This window comes from Salvelinus namaycush, chromosome 1, assembly GCF_016432855.1.
Source record: "Salvelinus namaycush isolate Seneca chromosome 1, SaNama_1.0, whole genome shotgun sequence".
Taxonomy (NCBI): Eukaryota; Metazoa; Chordata; class Actinopteri; order Salmoniformes; family Salmonidae; genus Salvelinus; species Salvelinus namaycush.
In genome coordinates, this window is record NC_052307.1 from 24016 (window position 1) to 50681 (window position 26666).

At 46.3% G+C, this 26666-nt stretch overlaps 1 protein-coding gene across 1 annotated transcript in view; it reads left to right on the forward strand.

Moving 5' to 3' along the window:
• Window positions 1–24840, forward strand: part of LOC120017344 (threonine--tRNA ligase 1, cytoplasmic-like) — a 34918-nt gene extending 10078 nt beyond the window's left edge. The window contains exons 6-13 of the mRNA XM_038988747.1: window positions 587–704; window positions 3851–3915; window positions 4004–4082; window positions 6958–7104; window positions 14345–14443; window positions 15887–16053; window positions 18180–18342; window positions 24604–24840. Coding sequence (XP_038844675.1) covers window positions 587–704; window positions 3851–3915; window positions 4004–4082; window positions 6958–7104; window positions 14345–14443; window positions 15887–16053; window positions 18180–18342; window positions 24604–24825 — 1060 coding nt within the window. The 3' untranslated portion in view covers window positions 24826–24840. The remainder of the gene's footprint in view (window positions 1–586; window positions 705–3850; window positions 3916–4003; window positions 4083–6957; window positions 7105–14344; window positions 14444–15886; window positions 16054–18179; window positions 18343–24603) is intronic.
• Window positions 24841–26666: the final 1826 nt, after the last annotated feature.

Here is a 26666-nt window from a genome sequence, read left to right on the forward strand (position 1 = left end):
CTCTGCAACTGGATCCTAGACTTCCTGACGGGCCGCAAATAGCACCTAAAGAGCACTTTAGGTGCTATTTGGAACCAGACAGAATAACAGACACGGCTTTAATGAATCACCAGTCTGGGGAGATGAATCGTATGGTATAGAGAGGCTGGTTTTAATGAATCACCAGTCTGGGGAGATGAATCGTATGGTATAGAGAGGCTGGTTTTAATGAATCACCAGTCTGGGGAGATGAATCGTATGGTATAGAGAGGCTGGTTTTAATGAATCACCAGTCTGGGGAGATGAATCGTATGGTATAGAGAGGCTGGTTTAGACAGGAACTGGTAGTCCAGGCACCATTTTGGTAATTATGGAGGAAGTTATTTAATAGATTTTTGACCTTTATTAGAAACTCTTTCAGGCACCGTCCCATTTACGAACTCTGTTTTACAAGACAAGTTAGGGCACCTGGAGGTTTGGGGGACGGAGGCCCCCAAGTCTGACCACTACTTCTCTCTGCCAGCCACCACTCCATTTCTTCAATCCCTGTACTCCAGTGTAATCCAGTCTCTTCCTCTGCCTCCTCCTCCTCCACTCTTCTTTCCAGGGGAGTGTCCAGTAATGACTTCCCCTGCCTGGAGAACTTGTGTAAGAAGATCATCAAGGAGAAGCAGCCCTTCGAGAGGCTGGAGATCAAGAAGGAGACTCTCCTGGAGATGTTCAAGGTAGATCTCTCTCTCTCTCTCTCTCTCTCTCTCTCTCTCTGTTCTCTCTCTCTCTCTCTCAAAGGGCTTTATTTATTTTTTATATAACATGGAAACATGTTTACATTGCCCAAGCCAGTGAAGTAGATAATAAACAATACAATTTAAAAGTAAACATTACACTCACAAAAGTTACAAAGAATAAAGACATTTCAAATGTCATATGTGCAGATAGTTAAAGTACAAAAGGGAAAATGAATAAGCATACATATGGGTTGTATTTACAATGGTGTTTGTTCTTCACTGGTTGCCCTTTTCTTGTGGCAACAGGTCACAAATCTTGCTGCTGTGATGGACACTGTGGAATTTCACCCAGTAGATATGGGAGTTTATCAAAATTGGGTTTGTTTTCAAATTCTTTGTGGATCTGTGTAATCTGAGGGAAATATGTGTCTCTAATATGGTCATACATTGGGCAGGAGGTTAGGAAGTGCAGCTCAGTTTCCACCTCATTTTGTGGGCAGTGAACACATAGCCTGTCTTCTCTTGAGAGCCAGGTCTGCCTTTTTAGCCAGACGGTGCAGACTGTTCTAGTGCGAATTCGTATGAATGTTGAAGAGGGTGGGGCTTAAGCTGCATCCCTGTCTCACCCCACGGCCCTGTGGGAAGAAATTTTGTGTTGTCTATTTTAACCGCACACTTGTTGTTTGTGTAAATGGATTTTATAATGTCATATGTTTTACCCCCAACATCACTTTCCAACAATTTGTACAGCAGACCCTCATGCCAAATTGAGTCAAAAGCGTTTTAAAATCAACAACGCATGAGAAGACTTTGCCTTTGGTTTGTTTGTTTGTCAATTAGGCTGTGCAGGGTGAATACGTGGTCTGCCGTACGGTAATTTGGTAAAAAGCCAATTTGACATTTGCTCAGTACATTGTTTCACTGAGGAAATGTACGAGTCTGCTGTTAATGATAATGCAGAGGATTTCCCCAAGGTTGCTGTTGACGCATATCCCTCGGTAGTTATTGGGGTCAAATTGGTCTCCACTTTTGTGGTTTGGGGTGATCAGTCCTTGGTTCCAAATATTGGGGACGATCCTAGAGCTGAAGATAATGTTAAATAGTTTTAGTATTTATTTAATCCAATTGGAATTTGTGGTATTTGTATTTTATAATTTCATTGAGGATACTGTGAACACCACAGGCCTTTTTGGGTTGTGGGGTTTGTATTTTGTCCTGTAGTTCATTCAATGTATTTGGAGAATCCAGTGTAATTGTAATTGGAGAATCTTGCGCTCTCAAATTGAAATGCAAGCTGCTTTATTGGCATGAAAACATTATCAATATTGCCAAAGCAACAATTTATATAATATACATTGTAAGAGAATAATGAAGTATAATAATATAAAATGGTAGTAAATAATATATTTTTAAAAATAACAATGAAATGGTAGAAATATAAGTATGCTAAACATGGAAAATGAAACTGTCATCCTCACCTTTACATCAGTACAACTACCATCATTACTGCTCTCTGTTCTCTCTCTCTTCCTGTCTGGTCTCTCTCTGTTCTCTCTCTCTTCCTGTCTGGTCTCTCTCTGTTCTCTCTCTCTTCCTGTCTGGTCTCTCTCTGTTCTCTCTCTCTTCCTGTCTGGTCTCTCTCTGTTCTCTCTCTCTTCCTGTCTGGTCTCTCTCTGTTCTCTCTCTCTTCCTGTCTGGTCTCTCTCTGTTCTCTCTCTCTTCCTGTCTGGTCTCTCTCTGTTCTCTCTCTCTTCCTGTCTGGTCTCTCTCTGTTCTCTCTCTCTTCCTGTCTGGTCTCTCTCTGTTCTCTCTCTCTTCCTGTCTGGTCTCTCTCTGTTCTCTCTCTCTTCCTGTCTGGTCTCTCTCTGTTCTCTCTCTCTTCCTGTCTGGTCTCTCTCTGTTCTCTCTCTCTTCCTGTCTGGTCTCTCTCTGTTCTCTCTCTCTTCCTGTCTGGTCTCTCTCTGTTCTCTCTCTCTTCCTGTCTGGTCTCTCTCTGTTCTCTCTCTCTTCCTGTCTGGTCTCTCTCTGTTCTCTCTCTCTTCCTGTCTGGTCTCTCTCTGTTCTCTCTCTCTTCCTGTCTGGTCTCTCTCTGTTCTCTCTCTCTTCCTGTCTGGTCTCTCTCTGTTCTCTCTCTCTTCCTGTCTGGTCTCTCTCTGTTCTCTCTCTCTTCCTGTCTGGTCCTCTCTGTTCTCTCTCTCTTCCTGTCTGGTCCTCTCTGTTCTCTCTCTCTTCCTGTCTGTCTGTCTCTCTCTGTTCTCTCTCTCTTCCTGTCTGTCTGTCTCTCTCTGTTCTCTCTCTCTTCCTGTCTGGTCTCTCTCTGTTCTCTCTCTCTTCCTGTCTGGTCTCTCTCTGTTCTCTCTCTCTTCCTGTCTGGTCTCTCTCTGTTCTCTCTCTCTTCCTGTCTGGTCTCTCTCTGTTCTCTCTCTCTTCCTGTCTGGTCTCTCTCTGTTCTCTCTCTCTTCCTGTCTGGTCTCTCTCTGTTCTCTCTCTCTTCCTGTCTGGTCTCTCTCTGTTCTCTCTCTCTTCCTGTCTGGTCTCTCTCTGTTCTCTCTCTCTTCCTGTCTGTCTCTCTCTGTTCTCTCTCTCTTCCTGTCTGTCTCTCTCTGTTCTCTCTCTCTTCCTGTCTGTCTCTCTCTGTTCTCTCTCTCTTCCTGTCTGTCTCTCTCTGTCTCTCTCTCTTCCTGTCTGGTCTCTCTCTGTTCTCTCTCTCTTCCTGTCTGGTCTCTCTCTGTTCTCTCTCTCTTCCTGTCTGGTCTCTCTCTGTTCTCTCTCTCTTCCTGTCTGGTCTCTCTCTGTTCTCTCTCTCTTCCTGTCTGGTCTCTCTCTGTTCTCTCTCTCTTCCTGTCTGGTCTCTCTCTGTTCTCTCTCTCTTCCTGTCTGGTCTCTCTCTGTTCTCTCTCTCTTCCTGTCTGGTCTCTCTCTGTTCTCTCTCTCTTCCTGTCTGGTCTCTCTCTGTTCTCTCTCTCTTCCTGTCTGGTCTCTCTCTGTTCTCTCTCTCTTCCTGTCTGGTCTCTCTCTGTTCTCTCTCTCTTCCTGTCTGGTCTCTCTCTGTTCTCTCTCTCTTCCTGTCTGGTCTCTCTGTCATACGTAGTGTGATTTTATTTCTGCTGTTCCACTACTGATCTGACCATCTCTCTCCGTAGTACAACAAATTTAAGTGCCGGATCCTGAATGAGAAGGTGACCACCCCAACCACTACTGTGTACAGGTGAGCTGCATCCCGACCCGGTCGTTATGGAATGTGTGTTTGGGCCGATCCAGGTTCCCTGTGTATTTATCCTGTCTGTGCTGACTAGGTGTGGTCCGCTGATTGACCTGTGCCGAGGACCCCATGTCCGACACACTGGAAAGATTAAGGCCCTGAAGATCCACAAGGTAAACCCTCAGTCACACTTCTGCTTTTGTCTACGCTATGTTTTGAAACTTCTATTTAGTTTCTTTTGAAGGATCTTTATTTAAATTCTCTTGATGGTTCTCTGAAGTCGTCCCAGTTTTAAAATGTCCGACCACTCTAAGGTTTCCTTGACCACGTTTACACTCCAACATCCCGTTATTATTCGGGATTCAAGTATTCTATCTTGAAGTTGTCTCATATAAACATCATATCCCGTTTTACAGTAACCTGAATCAGCTCCTTTCCCAGTTATGAGAGAGGTGAATAAGATGCCTGGGATATGCTGATGTTAGACTGGATACGTTGACCTGTCTTATCCCATTTCCTGTTTGTTGTGGTCTCCCAGGCTCAGTCCTTTTGAAGTTCAGGTTTCCTCCAGCCATATTTAACCTGCATGGTTTCCCTGGTCGCAGTGGGAGGGGAACGCCATGTCATCAAGTTTACTGTGTTTCCTCCAGCCATATTTAACCTGCATGGTTTCCCTGGTCGCAGTGGGAGGGGAACGCCATGTCATCAAGTTTACTGTGTTTCCTCCAGCCATATTTAACCTGCATGGTTTCCCTGGTCGCAGTGGGAGGGGAACGCCATGTCATCAAGTTTACTGTGTTTCCTCCAGCCATATTTAACCTGCATGGTTTCCCTGGTCGCAGTGGGAGGGGAACGCCATGTCATCAAGTTTACTGTGTTTCCTCCAGCCATATTTAACCTGCATGGTTTCCCTGGTCGCAGTGGGAGGGGAACACCATGTCATCAAGTTTACTGTGTTTCCACCGCCATTTCTCCCAGAATTCATTTAAAGATCCCTTAATGTTAAACTAATATCCTGTTTCCATCACAGCTGTCAATTTATTTTTATTTATTCGATATGACTTGCAAAAAAACTGTGGATAGAAACGTGGTTAGTATTTCACTTTCAAAATATTCATCTGAGATAAACTGAAATACTATCAGAAACATGTTGGACTGTTTTTACTGCATTTAAGTTCCAGCCATTAGGAAATTGTGCTCATAACCTCTACCTACTGGGAGGGCAAGGCTGACATCTCTCTAGTATGCTACTCTCTTCTCCTGTCTCTAACCTCCAGAACTCATCTACCTACTGGGAGGACAAGGCTGACATCTCTCTAGTATGCTACTCTCTTCTCCTGTCTCTAACCTCCAGAACTCATCTACCTACTGGGAGGGCAAGGCTGACATCTCTCTAGTATGCTACTCTCTTCTCCTGTCTCTAACCTCCAGAACTCATCTACCTACTGGGAGGACAAGGCTGACATCTCTCTAGTATGCTACTCTCTTCTCCTGTCTCTAACCTCCAGAACTCCTCTACCTACTGGGAGGGCAAGGCTGACATCTCTCTAGTATGCTACTCTCTTCTCCTGTCTCTAACCTCCAGAACTCATCTACCTACTGGGAGGACAAGGCTGACATCTCTCTAGTATGCTACTCTCTTCTCCTGTCTCTAACCTCCAGAACTCATCTACCTACTGGGAGGGCAAGGCTGACATCTCTCTAGTATGCTACTCTCTTCTCCTGTCTCTAACCTCCAGAACTCCTCTACCTACTGGGAGGGCAAGGCTGACATCTCTCTAGTATGCTACTCTCTTCTCCTGTCTCTAACCTCCAGAACTCCTCTACCTACTGGGAGGGCAAGGCTGACATCTCTCTAGTATGCTACTCTCTTCTCCTGTCTCTAACCTCCAGAACTCATCTACCTACTGGGAGGACAAGGCTGACATCTCTCTAGTATGCTACTCTCTTCTCCTGTCTCTAACCTCCAGAACTCCTCTACCTACTGGGAGGACAAGGCTGACATCTCTCTAGTATGCTACTCTCTTCTCCTGTCTCTAACCTCCAGAACTCATCTACCTACTGGGAGGGCAAGGCTGACATCTCTCTAGTATGCTACTCTCTTCTCCTGTCTCTAACCTCCAGAACTCCTCTACCTACTGGGAGGACAAGGCTGACATCTCTCTAGTATGCTACTCTCTTCTCCTGTCTCTAACCTCCAGAACTCCTCTACCTACTGGGAGGACAAGGCTGACATCTCTCTAGTATGCTACTCTCTTCTCCTGTCTCTAACCTCCAGAACTCCTCTACCTACTGGGAGGGCAAGGCTGACATCTCTCTAGTATGCTACTCTCTTCTCCTGTCTCTAACCTCCAGAACTCATCTACCTACTGGGAGGACAAGGCTGACATCTCTCTAGTATGCTACTCTCTTCTCCTGTCTCTAACCTCCAGAACTCCTCTACCTACTGGGAGGGCAAGGCTGACATCTCTCTAGTATGCTACTCTCTTCTCCTGTCTCTAACCTCCAGAACTCATCTACCTACTGGGAGGACAAGGCTGACATCTCTCTAGTATGCTACTCTCTTCTCCTGTCTCTAACCTCCAGAACTCATCTACCTACTGGGAGGACAAGGCTGACATCTCTCTAGTATGCTACTCTCTTCTCCTGTCTCTAACCTCCAGAACTCCTCTACCTACTGGGAGGACAAGGCTGACATCTCTCTAGTATGCTCCTCTCTTCTCCTGTCTCTAACCTCCAGAACTCCTCTACCTACTGGGAGGACAAGGCTGACATCTCTCTAGTATGCTACTCTCTTCTCCTGTCTCTAACCTCCAGAACTCATCTACCTACTGGGAGGACAAGGCTGACATCTCTCTAGTATGCTACTCTCTTCTCCTGTCTCTAACCTCCAGAACTCATCTACCTACTGGGAGGGCAAGGCTGACATCTCTCTAGTATGCTCCTCTCTTCTCCTGTCTCTAACCTCCAGAACTCATCTACCTACTGGGAGGACAAGGCTGACATCTCTCTAGTATGCTACTCTCTTCTCCTGTCTCTAACCTCCAGAACTCATCTACCTACTGGGAGGGCAAGGCTGACATGGAGACTCTTCAGAGGATCTACGGGATCTCCTTCCCTGATCCTAAGATGCTCAAGGAGTGGGAACGCTTCCAGGAGGAGGCCAAGAACAGGGACCACCGCAAACTGGGACGGGTATGGGACTGTTACTCAAACAATCACTCTGTTATTTGTCAAATGCTTCATAAACAACAGGTGTAGACGAACCATGAAATGCTGACTTACAGACACTTCCCAACAATGCAGAGAGAAGAATGTAATAGAAGATGATAACACAAGGAATAAATACACAATGAGGAACAATAACATGGTTATATACACTGGGTACCAGTACTGAGTCAATGTACAGAGGTACCAGGTAATAACATGGCTATATACACTGGGTACCAGGTAATAACATGGCTATATACACTGGGTACCAGGTAATAACATGGCTATATACACTGGGTACCAGGTAATAACATGGCTATATACACTGGGTACCAGGTAATAACATGGCTATATACACTGGGTACCAGGTAATAACATGGTTATATACACTGGGTACCAGTACTGAGTCAATGTACAGAGGTACCAGGTAATAACATGGCTATATACACTGGGTACCAGGTAATAACATGGCTATATACACTGGTTACCAGGTAATAACATGGCTATATACACTGGGTACCAGGTAATAACTTGGCTATATACACTGGTTACCAGGTATTAACATGGCTATATACACTGGGAGTACCAGGTAATAACATGGCTATATACACTGGTTACCAGGTAATAACATGGCTATATACACTGGGTACCAGGTAATAACATGGCTATATACACTGGGTACCAGGTAATAACATGGCTATATACACTGGGTACCAGGTAATAACATGGCTATATACACTGGGTACCAGGTAATAACATGGCTATATACACTGGGTACCAGGTAATAACATGGCTATATACACTGGGTACCAGGTAATAACATGGCTATATACACTGGGTACCAGGTAATAACATGGCTATATACACTGGGTACCAGGTAATAACATGGCTATATACACTGGGTACCAGGTAATAACATGGCTATATACACTGGGTACCAGGTAATAACGTGGCTATATACACTGGGTACCAGGTAATAACGTGGCTATATACACTGGGTACCAGGTAATAACGTGGCTATATACACTGGGTACCAGGTAATAACGTGGCTATATACACTGGGTACCAGGTAATAACATGGCTATATACACTGGGGTGCCGGGTAATAACGTGGCTATATACACTGGGTACCAGGTAATAACATGGCTATATACACTGGGTACCAGGTAATAACGTGGCTATATACACTGGGTACCAGGTAATAACATGGCTATATACACTGGGGTACCAGGTAATAACGTGGCTATATACACTGGGTACCAGGTAATAACATGGCTATATACACTGGGGTGCCGGGTAATAACGTGGCTATATACACTGGGTACCAGGTAATAACGTGGCTATATACACTGGGTACCAGGTAATAACGTGGCTATATACACTGGGGTGCCGGGTAATAACGTGGCTATATACACTGGGGTGCCGGGTAATAACGTGGCTATATACACTGGGGTACCTGGTAATAACGTGGCTATATACACTGGGTACCAGGTAATAACATGGCTATATACACTGGGTACCAGGTAATAACGTGGCTATATACACTGGGTACCAGGTAATAACGTGGCTATATACACTGGGTACCAGGTAATAACGTGGCTATATACACTGGGGTACCAGGTAATAACGTGGCTATATACACTGGGTACCAGGTAATAACGTGGCTATATACACTGGGTACCAGGTAATAACGTGGCTATATACACTGGGTACCAGGTAATAACGTGGCTATATACACTGGGTACCAGGTAATAACGTGGCTATATACACTGGGTACCAGGTAATAACATGGCTATATACACTGGGTACCAGGTAATAACGTGGCTATATACACTGGGTACCAGGTAATAACGTGGCTATATACACTGGGTACCAGGTAATAACGTGGCTATATACACTGGGGTGCCGGGTAATAACGTGGCTATATACACTGGGTACCAGGTAATAACGTGGCTATATACACTGGGTACCAGGTAATAACGTGGCTATATACACTGGGTACCAGGTAATAACGTGGCTATATACACTGGGGTACCAGGTAATAACGTGGCTATATACACTGGGTACCAGGTAATAACGTGGCTATATACACTGGGGTGCCGGGTAATAACGTGGCTATATACACTGGGGTGCCGGGTAATAACGTGGCTATATACACGGGGTACCGGGTAATAACGTGGCTATATACACTGGGTACCAGGTAATAACGTGGCTATATACACTGGGTACCAGGTAATAACGTGGCTATATACACTGGGTACCAGGTAATAACGTGGCTATATACACTGGGTACCAGGTAATAACGTGGCTATATACACTGGGTACCAGGTAATAACGTGGCTATATACACTGGGTACCAGGTAATAACGTGGCTATATACACTGGGGTGCCGGGTAATAACGTGGCTATATACACGGGGTACCGGGTAATAACGTGGCTATATACACGGGGTACCGGGTAATAACGTGGCTATATACACGGGGTACCGGGTAATAACGTGGCTATATACACGGGGTACCGGGTAATAACGTGGCTATATACACGGGGTACCGGGTAATAACGTGGCTATATACACGGGGGTGCCGGGTAATAACGTGGCTATATACACTGGGTACCAGGTAATAACGTGGCTATATACACTGGGTACCAGGTAATAACGTGGCTATATACACTGGGTACCAGGTAATAACGTGGCTATATACACTGGGTACCAGGTAATAACGTGGCTATATACACTGGGTACCAGGTAATAACGTGGCTATATACACTGGGTACCAGGTAATAACGTGGCTATATACACTGGGTACCAGGTAATAACGTGGCTATATACACTGGGTACCAGGTAATAACGTGGCTATATACACTGGGTACCAGGTAATAACGTGGCTATATACACTGGGGTGCCGGGTAATAACGTGGCTATATACACTGGGGTGCCGGGTAATAACGTGGCTATATACACTGGGTACCAGGTAATAACGTGGCTATATACACTGGGTACCAGGTAATAACGTGGCTATATACACTGGGTACCAGGTAATAACGTGGCTATATACACTGGGTACCAGGTAATAACGTGGCTATATACACTGGGTACCAGGTAATAACGTGGCTATATACACTGGGTACCAGGTAATAACGTGGCTATATACACTGGGGTGCCGGGTAATAACGTGGCTATATACACTGGGGTGCCGGGTAATAACGTGGCTATATACACTGGGTACCAGGTAATAACGTGGCTATATACACTGGGTACCAGGTAATAACGTGGCTATATACACTGGGTACCAGGTAATAACGTGGCTATATACACTGGGTACCAGGTAATAACATGGCTATATACACTGGGTACCAGGTAATAACGTGGCTATATACACTGGGTACCAGGTAATAACGTGGCTATATACACTGGGTACCAGGTAATAACGTGGCTATATACACTGGGTACCAGGTAATAACATGGCTATATACACTGGGTACCAGGTAATAACGTGGCTATATACACTGGGTACCAGGTAATAACGTGGCTATATACACTGGGTACCAGGTAATAACGTGGCTATATACACTGGGTACCAGGTAATAACGTGGCTATATACACTGGGTACCAGGTAATAACGTGGCTATATACACTGGGTACCAGGTAATAACGTGGCTATATACACTGGGTACCAGGTAATAACATGGCTATATACACTGGGTACCAGGTAATAACGTGGCTATATACACTGGGTACCAGGTAATAACGTGGCTATATACACTGGGTACCAGGTAATAACGTGGCTATATACACTGGGTACCAGGTAATAACGTGGCTATATACACTGGGTACCAGGTAATAACATGGCTATATACACTGGGGTGCCGGGTAATAACGTGGCTATATACACTGGGGTGCCGGGTAATAACGTGGCTATATACACTGGGTACCAGGTAATAACGTGGCTATATACACTGGGTACCAGGTAATAACGTGGCTATATACACTGGGTACCAGGTAATAACGTGGCTATATACACTGGGTACCAGGTAATAACGTGGCTATATACACTGGGTACCAGGTAATAACGTGGCTATATACACTGGGGTGCCGGGTAATAACGTGGCTATATACACTGGGTACCAGGTAATAACGTGGCTATATACACTGGGTACCAGGTAATAACGTGGCTATATACACTGGGTACCAGGTAATAACGTGGCTATATACACTGGGTACCAGGTAATAACGTGGCTATATACACTGGGTACCAGGTAATAACGTGGCTATATACACTGGGTACCAGGTAATAACGTGGCTATATACACTGGGTACCAGGTAATAACGTGGCTATATACACTGGGTACCAGGTAATAACGTGGCTATATACACTGGGTACCAGGTAATAACGTGGCTATATACACTGGGTACCAGGTAATAACATGGCTATATACACTGGGTACCAGGTAATAACATGGCTATATACACTGGGTACCAGGTAATAACGTGGCTATATACACTGGGTACCAGGTAATAACGTGGCTATATACACTGGGGTGCCGGGTAATAACGTGGCTATATACACTGGGGTGCCGGGTAATAACGTGGCTATATACACTGGGGTGCCGGGTAATAACGTGGCTATATACACTGGGTACCAGGTAATAACGTGGCTATATACACTGGGTACCAGGTAATAACGTGGCTATATACACTGGGGTGCCGGGTAATAACGTGGCTATATACACTGGGGTGCCGGGTAATAACGTGGCTATATACACTGGGGTGCCGGGTAATAACGTGGCTATATACACTGGGTACCAGGTAATAACGTGGCTATATACACTGGGTACCAGGTAATAACGTGGCTATATACACTGGGTACCAGGTAATAACGTGGCTATATACACTGGGTACCAGGTAATAACGTGGCTATATACACGGGGTACCGGGTAATAACATGGCTATATACACGGGGTACCAGGTAATAACGTGGCTATATACACTGGGTACCAGGTAATAACGTGGCTATATACACTGGGGTGCCGGGTAATAACGTGGCTATATACACTGGGTACCAGGTAATAACGTGGCTATATACACTGGGGTGCCGGGTAATAACGTGGCTATATACACGGGGTACCGGGTAATAACGTGGCTATATACACTGGGTACCAGGTAATAACGTGGCTATATACACTGGGTACCAGGTAATAACATGGCTATATACACTGGGTACCGGGTAATAACATGGCTATATACACGGGGTACCGGGTAATAACGTGGCTATATACACGGGGTACCGGGTAATAACGTGGCTATATACACGGGGTACCGGGTAATAACGTGGCTATATACACGGGGTACCGGGTAATTAAGGTAGATGCTGTATGTACATACAGTACCAGTCAGCACCTACTAATTCAAGGGTTATTTGTCAAAAGGTGGCTACTCGTATATTTTTCTGGTTACTACATGATTCCATATGTGTTATTTCATAGTTTTGATGTCTTCACTATTATTCTACAATGTAGAAAATAGTAAAAAATAAAAATAAAAAAATAAAATCCCTTGAATGAGTAGGTGTCCAAACGTTTGACAGGTACGGTATGGGTAGAGGTGAAGTGACTAGACTACAGGATCGATGATGAACAATACCAGCAGTGTATGTGCAGAGTTAGTGACGAGTTAGTGAAAAGGGGGGTCAATGCACGTAGTCCGGGTAGCTATTTGGTTTACTACTAAACTAACCATTTAGCAGGCTTGTTGATAGAAGCTGTTGAGGGTCCTGTTTGTTCCAGACTTGCTACATCGGTACTGCTTACCATGTGGTAGCAGAGAGAACAGTCTGTGACTCTGGTGACTGGAGCCTTTGACAATTTGTGGGCCTTTCTCTGACACTGCCTGGTATTAATTTATTGACCTTTATTTAATTAGGCAAGTCAGTTATGAACACATTTTTATTTACCCCGACCCTCTTCACGACTGTGTTGGTGTTTTTAGAGGTCCTTAGTGACGTGGTCACTGAGGAGCTTGAAGCTCTCGACCTGCTCCACTACAGTCGATCAATCAAATGTTATTTATACATCAGTTTTTACAAAAAACGTTGTGGGAATATGGTCTGGGAACAGCAGGACATTGCTGTGTCCTCTGTCTTTAGAGGGGTAGGGGGGACTGATCAGTGACATGGTACAGATGTCCTCCTGGTTAACATCTGCTGTAGGGTAACACTGATCATAAAACTCTCTCTCCTCACTCTTTCTCTCCTCTCTGCTCGCTCTCTCTCTCCTCTCTGCTCGCTCTCTCTCTCCTCTCTGCTCGCTCTCTCTCTCCTCTCTGCTCGCTCTCTCTCTCCTCTCTGCTCGCTCTCTCTCTCCTCTCTGCTCGCTCTCTCTCTCCTCTCTGCTCGCTCTCTCTCCTCTCTGCTCGCTCTCTCTCTCCTCTCTGCTCGCTCTCTCTCTCCTCTCTGCTCGCTCTCTCTCTCCTCTCTGCTCGCTCTCTCTCTCCTCTCTGCTCGCTCTCTCTCTCCTCTCTGCTCGCTCGCTCGCTCTCTCCTCTCTGCTCGCTCGCTCTCTCTCTCCTCTCTGCTCGCTCGCTCTCTCTCTCCTCTCTGCTCGCTCGCTCTCTCTCTCCTCTCTGCTCGCTCGCTCTCTCTCTCCTCTCTGCTCGCTCGCTCTCTCTCTCCTCTCTGCTCGCTCGCTCTCTCTCTCCTCTCCGCTCGCTCGCTCTCTCTCTCCTCTCCGCTCGCTCGCTCTCTCTCTCCTCTCCGCTCGCTCGCTCTCTCTCTCCTCTCTGCTCGCTCGCTCTCTCTCTCCTCTCTGCTCGCTCGCTCTCTCTCTCCTCTCTGCTCGCTCGCTCTCTCTCTCCTCTCTGCTCGCTCGCTCTCTCTCTCCTCTCTGCTCGCTCGCTCTCTCTCTCCTCTCTGCTCGCTCGCTCTCTCTCTCCTCTCTGCTCGCTCGCTCTCTCTCTCCTCTCTGCTCGCTCGCTCTCTCTCTCCTCTCTGCTCGCTCGCTCTCTCTCTCCTCTCTGCTCGCTCGCTCTCTCTCTCCTCTCTGCTCGCTCGCTCTCTCTCTCCTCTCTGCTCGCTCGCTCTCTCTCTCCTCTCTGCTCGCTCGCTCTCTCTCTCCTCTCTGCTCGCTCGCTCTCTCTCTCCTCTCTGCTCGCTCTCTCTCTCCTCTCTGCTCGCTCTCTCTCTCCTCTCTGCTCGCTCTCTCTCTCCTCTCTGCTCGCTCTCTCCTACAGGAACAGGATCTGTTCTTCTTCCATGATCTGTCTCCAGGCAGTTGTTTCTTCCTGCCTAAAGGATCCTACATCTACAACAGTCTGGTGGACTTTATCAGGGTGAGTAGTCATTGCCACAAGATAGACAGCCCCTGTAGCCACAAGATAGACGGCCCCTGTAGCCACAAGATAGACGGCCCCTGTAGCCACAAGATAGACGGCCCCTGTAGCCACAAGATAGACGGCCCCTGTAGCCACAAGATAGACGGCCCCTGTAGCCACAAGATAGACGGCCCCTGTAGCCACAAGATAGACGGCCCCTGTAGCCACAAGATAGACGGCCCCTGTAGCCACAAGATAGACGGCCCCTGTAGCCACAAGATAGACGGCCCCTGTAGCCACAAGATAGACGGCCCCTGTAGCCACAAGATAGACGGCCCCTGTAGCCACAAGATAGACGGCCCCTGTAGCCACAAGATAGACGGCCCCTGTAGCCACAAGATAGACAGCCCCTGTAGCCACAAGATAGACAGCCCCTGTAAGATGGGCCGCCCCTGTAGCCGTGAGACGGGCCGCCCCTGTAGCCGTGAGACGGGCCGCCCCTGTAGCCGTGAGACGGGCGGCCCCTGTAGCCGTGAGACGGGCGGCCCCTGTAGCCGTGAGACGGGCGGCCCCTGTAGCCGTGAAAGACGGCCGCCCCTGTAGAATGTAAACTCTCTGTTCTATGTCTGATACCCTGCCCCGTTTCTCTGTAGAGTGAGCACTGTAAGTAAATCCCAAGAGGTTAGGTACAGTATATATATCCCCCTATAGGTTAGGTACAGTATATATATATATCCCCCTATAGGTTAGGTACAGTATATATATATATCCCCCTATAGGTTAGGTACAGTATATATATATATCCCCCTATAGGTTAGGTACAGTATATATATATATCCCCCTATAGGTTAGGTACAGTATATATATATATCCCCCTATAGGTTAGGTACAGTATATATATATATCCCCCTATAGGTTAGGTACAGTATATATATATATCCCCCTATAGGTTAGGTACAGTATATATATCCCCCTATAGGTTAGGTACAGTATATATATCCCCCTATAGGTTAGGTACAGTATATATATCCCCCTATAGGTTAGGTACAGTATATATATCCCCCTATAGGTTAGGTACAGTATATATATCCCCCTATAGGTTAGGTACTGTATATATATCCCCCTATAGGTTAGGTACAGTATATATATCCCCCTATAGGTTAGGTACAGTATATATATCCCCCTATAGGTTAGGTACTGTATATATATCCCCCTATAGGTTAGGTACAGTATACAGTGGGGAGAACAAGTATTTGACACACTGCCGATTTTGCAGGTCTTCCTACTTACAAAGCATGTAGAGGTCTGTAATTTTTATCATAGGTACACTTCAACTGTGAGAGACGGAATCTAAAACAAAAATCCAGAGAATCACATTGTATGATTTTTAAGTAATTAATTAGCATTTTAGTCATGTACTGTATGTAGTATATACATTGTGTAATCTCTCTGTCTCTCTAGTCTGAGTACCGTAAGCGAGGCTTCCAGGAGGTGGTAACCCCTAACATCTATAACAGTAAGCTGTGGCAGACATCAGGCCACTGGCAACACTACAGTGACAACATGTTCTCCTTCGAAGTGGAGAAGGAGGTGTTCGCCCTCAAACCTATGAACTGCCCGGGACATTGGTGAGTACAGCTTGGGGGCTTTTCATACTACTGAGCCTCCTGAGTACAGCTTGGGGGCTTTTCATACTACTGAGCCTCCTGAGTACAGCTTGGGGGCTTTTCATACTACTGAGCCTCCTGAGTACAGCTTGGGGGCTTTTCATACGACCGAGCCTCCTGAGTACAGCTTGGGGGCTTTTCATTAGAGGTCGGCCGATTATGATTTTTCAACGCCGATACCGATTATTGGAGGACAAAAAAAGCCGATACCGATTAATAAATTAAAAAATTCATATATTTATATATATACATGTATATATATATATATCATACACACACACTTTTGTAATAATGACAATTACAACAATACTGAATGAACAATGAACACTTATTTTAACTTAATATAATACATAAATACACACACACACACACAGCTCTGAAGTGACAATGATACTGAAGAGTCTGCTTAGGAGACAAATACTCTCAACTGTTTGAATAAAAATAGAGTTTAAGTTACCTGTGATGAATGTTGAAAACAAAAACTGTAATTTCTATATGCAGGAAATCCTATTTTAATAATGGGCATGGTAAGAATTGACAACCAAAGTGCGAGTCATAATTCCCATGACACCTTCTAGCAAAATCTGAAAAGTGGTTCCTTCATTTATTCCATATAGGATATTTTTTAGATTCACTTAAAATAAGGTCTGTGTTTCGTGTAGGCTTACATCACCGTGTCAATTTTATAACTGTGTAGATATCCATAGGACAAGGTAACTCTGATCAATATTGGCTAAATATAAGCGAAGATAAAAAATGTTGTAGAGTGGATTGATGAAAATATGTTGACAAACGTGACCTTATCCTAGTGAGATTTACACGGGTATCAAAACGTTGAGGCAGTTTAAGCCTGCACGAAACACAGACCTAATTTGAAGTAGATCAAGACATTCTCTATGGAAGACATGAACGGTAAAATAACGAAGGAACCCCTTTCAAGTTCAGCCGCAAGTTATTACAGGAATTATAACGCGTCGACTATTTCTCTCTAAACCATATACCTTTGACTAATCTGGAAACTATCACCTCGAAAACAAAACGCTTATTCCGTTCCGTATTTTATCTAACGGGTGGCATCCATGAGTCTAAATAGTCCTGTTACATTGCACAACCTTCAATGTTATGTCATAATTAGTTCGCAAAGAGCCAAACTGTTGCATATACCCTGACTCTGCGTGCAATGAACGCAAGAGAAATGACACAATTTCACCTGGTTAATATTGCCTGCTAACCTGGATTTTTTTTAGCTAAATATGCAGGTTTAAAAATATATACTTCTGTGTATTGATTTTAAGAAAGGCATTGATGTTTATGGTTAGGTACACATTGGAGCGATGACAGTCATTGATTGATTGTTTTTTATAAGAAGTTTAATGCTAGCTAGCAACTTACCTTAGCTTACTGCATTTGCGTAACAGGCAGGCTCCTCGTGGAGTGCAATGTAATCAGGTGGTTAGAGCATTGGACTAGTTAACTGTAAGGTTGCTGGATTGAATCCCCGAGCTGACAAGGTTAAAAATCTGTCTTTCTGCCCCTGAACGAGGCAGTTAACCCACCGTTCCTAGGCCGCCATTGAAAATAAGAATGTGTTTTTAACTGACTTGCCTAGTTAAATAAAGATTAAATAAAGGTGTAAAAAAAAATACCGATTTCCGATTGTTATGAAAACTTGAAATCGGCCCTAATTAATCGACCCTAATTAATCGGCCATTCCGATTAATCGGTCGACCTCTACTTTTCATACTACTGAGCCTGCTGAGTACAGCTTGGGGGCTTTTCATACTACTGAGCTACTGGTGAGCTATGCTGTACTGAGCTGGCCTGGTTACCCATAATTACCCTGGTTACCCATAGTTACCAATCTACCAAGAAGAATAAGCGACAGCAGTTTGGTTCAGGTGACGCAAAAAAACTATCTCGCCCTGTCTGTCGCTCGCCCTGTCTGTCGCTCGCCCTGTCTGTCGCTCGCCCTGTCTGTCGCTCGCCCTGTCTGTCGCTCGCCCTGTCTGTCGCTCGCCCTGTCTGTCGCTCGCCCTGTCTGTCTCTGTCTCTCACGGTGACTCTCTTTGCCCCTCCCCCATTTCTAGTCTGATGTTCGACCACCGGCCGCGGTCCTGGAGGGAGCTGCCTCTGCGAATGGCCGACTTCGGCGTGCTGCATCGTAACGAGCTGTCTGGCGCTCTGACTGGTCTGACCCGTGTACGACGCTTCCAGCAGGACGACGCCCACATCTTCTGCACCATGGACCAGGTAAGCATTATGGGGACTGGACCAGGTAAGCATTATGGGGACTGGACCAGGTACGCATTATGGGGACTGGACCAGGTACGCGTTATGGGGACTGGACCAGGTACGCGTTATGGGGACTGGACCAGGTACGCGTTATGGGGACTGGACCAGGTACGCGTTATGGGGACTGGACCAGGTACGCGTTATGGGGACTGGACCAGGTACGCGTTATGGGGACTGGACCAGGTACGCGTTATGGGGACTGGACCAGGTACGCGTTATGGGGACTGGACCAGGTACGCGTTATGGGGACTGGACCAGGTACGCGTTATGGGGACTGGACCAGGTACGCGTTATGGGGACTGGACCAGGTACGCGTTATGGGGACTGGACCAGGTACGCGTTATGGGGACTGGACCAGGTTAGCATTCGGGAAGTTTTCAGACCCCTTTATCCATATTTTGTTGACACAATACCCCATAATGATAAAGCATAAACAGGTTGAGAAATGTTGGCAAATTTATAAAAAATAAATAACTGAAATATCACATTTTAAGTATTCAGACCCTTTACTTAGTACTTTGTTGACACACCTTTGGCAGTGATTACAGCCTCGAGTCTTCTTGGGTATGACGCTACAAGCTTGGTACACCTGTATTTGGGGAGTTTCTCCCATTCTTCTCTGCAGATCCTCTCAAGCTCTGTCAGGTTGGATTGGGAGCGTCGCTGCACAGCTATTTTCAGGTCTCTCCAGAGATGTTCGATCGGGTTCAAGTCTGGGCTCTGGGTGAGCCACTAAAGGACATTCAGAGACTTGTCCCGAAGCCACTCCTATGTTGTTTTGACTGTGTGCTTTGGGTCGTTGTCCTGTTTGAAGGTGAACCTTCGCCCCAGTCTGAGGTCCTGAGCGCTCTGGAGCGGGTTTTCATCAAGGATCTCTCTGTACGTTGCTCCTTTCATCTTTGCCCCGATCCTGACTAGTCTCTCAGTCCCTGCCGATGAAAAACATCCCCACAGCATGATGCTGTCACCACCATGCTTCACCGTAGGGATGGTGCCAGGTTTCCTCCAGACGTGACACTTGGCATTCAGGCCAAAGAGTTCAATCTTGGTTTCATCAGACCAGAGAATCTTGTTTCTCATGGTCTGAGAGTCCTTTAGGTGCCTTTTGGCAAACTCCAAGTGGGCTGTCGTGTGCCTTTTACTGAGGAGTGGCTTCCATCTGGCCACTCTACCGTAAAGGCCTGATTGGTGGAGTGCTACAGAGATTGTTGTCCTTCTAGAAGGTTCTCCCATCTCCACAGAGGAGCTCTGGATCTCTGTCGGTGACCATCAGGTTTTTGGTTACCTCCCTGACCAAGGAAACATCTCCAGGATGATCAATGGAAACAGGATGCACCTGAGCTCAATTTTGAGATTCATAGAAAAGGGTATGAATACTTATGTAAATAAGGTATTTTTGTTTTCACTTTGTCATTATGGGTTATTGTGTGTAGATTGAGGGAATACAATTATTTAATATATTTTAGAATAAGGCTGTAATGTAACAAAATGTGGAAAAAGTCAAGGGGTCTGAATATTTTAAGAATGCACTATCTTCTGCATCATGGACCAGGTAAGCATTGTGTGTGTGTGTGTGTGTGTGTGTGTGTGTGTGTGTGTGTGTGTGTGTGTGTGTGTGTGTGTGTGTGTGTGTGTGTGTGTGTGTGTGTGTGTGTGTGTGTGTGTGTGTGTGTGTGTGTGTGTAGGGCTGTGAATTACCAGGGACTATCTCATATAATACTTAGTTGCCAATACGATTTCTCATGATTTTGTGTATTACGATTCGATATTGCAATTCAATGTTCCAAACAGATTGCTCACCATATGTCTGCTGCAGAGGGACAGGAGGGCCATGGTAAATCGTTGTTTTGATCAGTCAGGGAAATAAATATGCTGAAAACAAATGTGGCTCCCTATTTAAAAAGATGGCGAATTAGCCGTGAAGGGAGAAAGTTGTTGTGCAGGTAGAGCCAACTAGCGCAAAAATATTATTGCGATATTGTCAAAACGAAGAGTTCGATACATCGTAAAACATCCCCCCCAATCACTAGTGGAGCAGTCAGACCTAACCCTCCCAGTCAGACCTTAACCCTCCCAGTCAGACCTTAACCCTCCCAGTCAGACCTTAACCCTCCCAGTCAGACCTTAACCCTCCCAGTCAGACCTTAACCCTCCCAGTCAGACCTTAACCCTTAACCCTCCCAGTCAGACCTTAACCCTTAACCCTCCCAGTCAGACCTTAACCCTTAACCCTCCCAGTCAGACCTTAACCCTTAACCCTCCCAGTCAGACCTTAACCCTTAACCCTCCCAGTCAGACCTTAACCCTTAACCCTCCCAGTCAGACCTTAACCCTTAACCCTCCCAGTCAGACCTTAACCCTTAACCCTCCCAGTCAGACCTTAACCCTCCCAGTCAGACCTTAACCCTCCCAGTCAGACCTTAACCCTCCCAGTCAGACCTTAACCCTCCCAGTCAGACCTTAACCCTCCCAGTCAGACCTTAACCCTTAACCCTCCCAGTCAGACCTTAACCCTTAACCCTCCCGGTCAGACCTTAACCCTCCCAGTCAGGCCTTAACCCTTAACCCTCCCAGTCAGGCCTTAACCCTTAACCCTCCCAGTCAGGCCTTAACCCTTAACCCTCCCAGTCAGGCCTTAACCCTTAACCCTCCCAGTCAGGCCTTAACCCTTAACCCTCCCAGTCAGGCCTTAACCCTTAACCCTCCCAGTCAGGCCTTAACCCTTAACCCTCCCAGTCAGACCTTAACCCTTAACCCTCCCAGTCAGACCTTAACCCTTAACCCTCCCAGTCAGACCTTAACCCTTAACCCTCCCAGTCAGACCTTAACCCTTAACCCTCCCAGTCAGACCTTAACCCTTAACCCTCCCAGTCAGACCTTAACCCTTAACCCTCCCAGTCAGACCTTAACCCTTAACCCTCCCAGTCAGACCTTAACCCTTAACCCTCCCAGTCAGACCTTAACCCTTAACCCTCCCAGTCAGACCTTAACCCTTAACCCTCCCAGTCAGACCTTAACCCTTAACCCTCCCAGTCAGACCTTAACCCTTAACCCTCCCAGTCAGACCTTAACCCTTAACCCTCCCAGTCAGACCTTAACCCTTAACCCTCCCAGTCAGACCTTAACCCTTAACCCTCCCAGTCAGACCTTAACCCTCCCAGTCAGACCTTAACCCTCCCAGTCAGACCTTAACCCTCCCAGTCAGACCTTAACCCTCCCAGTCAGACCTTAACCCTCCCGGTCAGACCTTAACCCTTAACCCTCCCGGTCAGACCTTAACCCTCCCAGTCAGACCTTAACCCCTAACCCTCCCAGTCAGACCTTAACCCCTAACCCTCCCAGTCAGACCTTAACCCTCCCAGTCAGACCTTAACCCTTAACCCTCCCGGTCAGACCTTAACCCTCCCAGTCAGGCCTTAACCCTTAACCCTCCCAGTCAGGCCTTAACCCTCCCAGTCAGGCCTTAACCCTCCCAGTCAGGCCTTAACCCTCCCAGTCAGGCCTTAACCCTCCCAGTCAGGCCTTAACCCTTAACCCTCCCAGTCAGGCCTTAACCCTTAACCCTCCCAGTCAGGCCTTAACCCTTAACCCTCCCAGTCAGGCCTTAACCCTTAACCCTCCCAGTCAGGCCTTAACCCTTAACCCTCCCAGTCAGGCCTTAACCCTTAACCCTCCCAGTCAGACCTTAACCCTTAACCCTCCCAGTCAGACCTTAACCCTTAACCCTCCCAGTCAGACCTTAACCCTTAACCCTCCCAGTCAGACCTTAACCCTTAACCCTCCCAGTCAGACCTTAACCTTAACCCTCCCAGTCAGACCTTAACCCTTAACCCTCCCAGTCAGACCTTAACCCTTAACCCTCCCAGTCAGACCTTACACCCTTAACCCTCCCAGTCAGACCTTAACCCCTAACCCTCCCAGTCAGAGACCTTAACCCTCCCAGTCAGACCTTAAACCCTCCCAGTCAGACCTTAAACTCTTAACCCTCCCAGTCAGACCTTAATAAAACTCTTAACCTCCCAGTCAGACCTTAACCCTCCCAGTCAGACCTTAACCCTTAACCCTCCCGGTCAGACCTTAACCCTCCCAGTCAGACCTTAACTCTTAACCCTCCCAGTCAGACCTTAACTCTTAACCCTCCCAGTCAGACCTTAACCCTCCCAGTCAGACCTTAACCCTTAACCCTCCCGGTCAGACCTTAACCCTCCCAGTCAGACCTTAACCCCTAACCCTCCCAGTCAGACCTTAACCCCTAACCCTCCCAGTCAGACCTTAACCCCTAACCCTCCCAGTCAGACCTTAACCCTCCCAGTCAGACCTTAACCCTTAACCCTCCCGGTCAGACCTTAACCCTCCCAGTCAGGGCCCTTAACCTTAACCCTCCCAGTCAGGCCTTAACCCTCCCAGTCAGGCCTTAACCCTCCCAGTCAGGCCTTAACCCTTAACCCTCCAGTCAGGCCTTAACCCTTAACCCTCCCAGTCAGCCTTAACCTTTAAACCTCCAGTCAGACCTTAACCATTAACCCTCCCAAGTCAGGCCTTTAACTCCCAGTCGCCTTAACCCTCCCAGTCAGACCTTAACCTTAACCCCCAGTCAGACCTTAACCCTTAACCTCCCAGTCAGACCTTTAACCCTCACCAGTCAGACCTTAACCCCTAACCCTCCCAGTCAGACCTTAACCCCCAGTCAGGCCTTAACCTTAACCTCCGTAGCCTACCTTAACCCTCCCAGTCAGACCTTAACCCTAACCCTCCAGGTCAGACCTTAACACCTTAACCCTCCCAGTCAGACCTTAAACCCTTAACCCTACCGGCTCCAGTCACCTTAAACCTAGACCCTCCCGTCAGACATTAACCCTTTTAACCCTCCCCCCCCCCCCTCCCAGTCGACCTTAAACCTTAACCCTCCCGGTCAGACCTTAACCCTTAACCCTCCCGGTCAGACCTTAACCCTTAACCCTCCCGGTCAGACCTTAACCCTTAACCCTCCCGGTCAGACCTTAACCCTTAACCCTCCCGGTCAGACCTTAACCCTTAACCCTCCCGGTCAGACCTTAACCCTCCCGGTCAGACCTAACCCTCAGGTCAGACCTTAACCCTCCCGGTCAGACCTTAACTAACCTTAACCTCCAGTCAGACCTTTAACCCTTAACCCTCCCAGTCAGACCCTAACCTTAACCCTCCCAGTCAGACCTTAACCCTTAACCCTCCAGTCAGACCTTAACCCTTAACCTCCCAGTCAGAACCTTAACCCTTAACCCTCCCAGTCAGGACCTTAACCCTTAACCCTCCGTCAGACCTTAACCCTAACCCTCCCGTCAACCTTAACTTAACCCTCCCGGTCAGACCTTACCCTTAACCTCCCGGTCAGACCTTAACCCTTACCCTCCCGGTCAGACCTTAACCTTAACCTCCCGGTCAGACCTTAACCCTTAACCCTCCCGGGTCACGACCTTAACCCTTAACCTCCAGGTCAGCCTAACCCTAACCCTCCCGTCAGACCTAACCCCTCCCGTCAGACCTTAAACCTCCGTCAGACTTACCTCCGGTCAGACTTAACCCGAACCCTCCCGTCAGACTTAACCCTTAACCCTCCCGTCAGACCTTAACCCTCCCGGTCAACCTTAAACCCTAACCCTCCCAGTAGACCTTAACCCTCCGTCAGACCTTAACCCTTAACCCTCCCGGTCAGACCTTAACCCTTAACCCTCCCAGTCAGACCTTAACCCTTAACCCTCCCAGTCAGACCTTAACCCTTAACCCTCCCAGTCAGACCTTATCCCCCTCCTGCGGGTCAGACCTTATCCCCCTCCTGCGGGGCAGACCTTATCCCCCTCCTGCGGGGCAGACCTTATCCCCCTCCTGCGGGGCAGACCTTATCCCCCTCCTGCGGGTCAGACCTTATCCCCCTCCTGCGGGTCAGACCTTATCCCCCTCCTGCGGGGCAGACCTTATCCCCCTCCTGCGGGGCAGACCTTATCCCCCTCCTGCGGGGCAGACCTTATCCCCCTCCTGCGGGGCAGACCTTATCCCCCTCCTGCGGGTCAGGCACACTCCTCTTCTCCATGTAGCGCCACACGGCATGGGTCAGTTAGCGAGTTCACCTCCTGGGATAATCACCAAGACTCTTCCATTGGACCATTTCAGCTGTCACACTATTTAAGACACCATGAAGCCTTGACTAAAGCTGTGTGTTTTTGTCTTTTCCTCCCCCTCCAGATTGAGGAGGAGATTAAGGGTTGTCTGGACTTCCTGCGTACAGTCTACGACTGTTTTGGTTTCTCCTTCAAACTCAACCTGTCCACCCGACCTGAGAAGTTCCTGGGAGAGCCTGCGGTCTGGGATCGGGCTGAGAAGGTAACGATACTTAGACTTGATCAAGGGTTTGTTAAGTTTCAATGTCACAGGCCCAAGTACAGCTCTAACCAAACAAGGCAGTAATAAATAACAATGTAATACTACAAATAACAAGGTGAGAACAAAAACACACGATATATAAATAAGAACACAAAGTACACAAGCATACAAGTTAATACCATACTATATACAGGGTCAGTTAATACCACACTATATACAGGGTCAGGTTAATACCATACTATATACAGGGTCAGGTTAATACCATACTATATACAGGGTCAGTTTAATACCATACATATACAGGGTCAGTTAATACCCATACTATATACAGGGTCAGTTTAATACCATAATATACAGGGTCAGTTAATACCCATACTATATACAGGGTCAGTTAATACCATACTATATTACAGGGTCAGGTTAATACCATACTATATACATTACAGGGTCAGTTAATACCAACTATATACAGGGTCAGTAATACATAGTAATACAGGGTCAGTTAATACTATACGTAGCATATACAGGGTCAGTTAATACCATCTATATACAGGGTCAGTTAATACCTACTATTACAGGGTACGGGTAATACCTACATATACAGGGTTCAGGTTAATAACATACTATATACAGGTCAGTTAAACCATACTATATACAGGGTCAGTTAATACCATACTATATACAGGGTAGTTAATACCATACATATACAGGGTCAGTTAATACCATACTATATACAGGGTCAGTTAATACCTATATATACAGGGTCAGGTTAATACCAACATATACAGGGTCAGGTGAATACCATACTATATACAGGGTCAGGTTAATACCATACTATAACAGGGTCAGTTAATACCATACTATATACAGGGTCAGGTTAATACCATACTATATACAGGGTCAGGTTAATACCATATATATCAGGGTCAGTTAATTAACACATACTATATACAGGGTCAGTTAATACCATACCATATACAGGGTCAGTTAATACCATACTAATAGTACAGGGTCAGGTTAATACCATACTTATACAGGGTCAGGTTAATACCAACTATATACAGGGTCAGGTAAACATTAGGCAGTTCATACATACTAATACAGGGTCAGGTTAATACCATACTATATACAGGGTCAGGTTAATACCATACATACAGGGTCAGTTATACCATACTATATACAGGGGTCAGTTAATACCATACTATATACAGGGTCAGTTAATACCATACTTATACAGGGTCAGGTTCATACTACTATAACAGGTCAGGTTAATCATATATATACAGGGTCAGTTAAATACCCATACTATATACAGGGTCAGTTAATACCATATACAGGGGCAGTTAATACCATACTATAACATGGTCAGCTAATACCAAACTATATAACAGGTCAGTAATACCATATACAGGGTCAGTTAATACCATACTATATACAGGGTCAGTTAGTACCATACTATATACAGGGTCAGTTAATACCATACCATATACAGGGTCAGGTTAATACCATACTATATACAGGGTCAGTTAATACCATACCATATACAGGGTCAGTTAATACCATACTATATACAGGGTCAGGTTAATACCATACTATATACAGGGTCAGTTAATACCAAACTATATACAGGGTCAGTTAAACCATACTAGTATACAGGGTCAGGTTAATACCAGTACTATATACACGGTCAGGTAATACCATAACTATATACAGGGTCAGTTCAATACCATATCTATATACAGGGTCAGTTAAATACCAATACTATATACAGGGTCAGTTAGTACATACTATATACAGGGTCAGGTTAATACCACACTAATACAGGTCAAGTTCACATACTATATACAGGCGTCATAATCCATACATTACAGCTAACCATACATATACAGGGTAGTTAATACATACTAATATACAGGGTAGGTAAT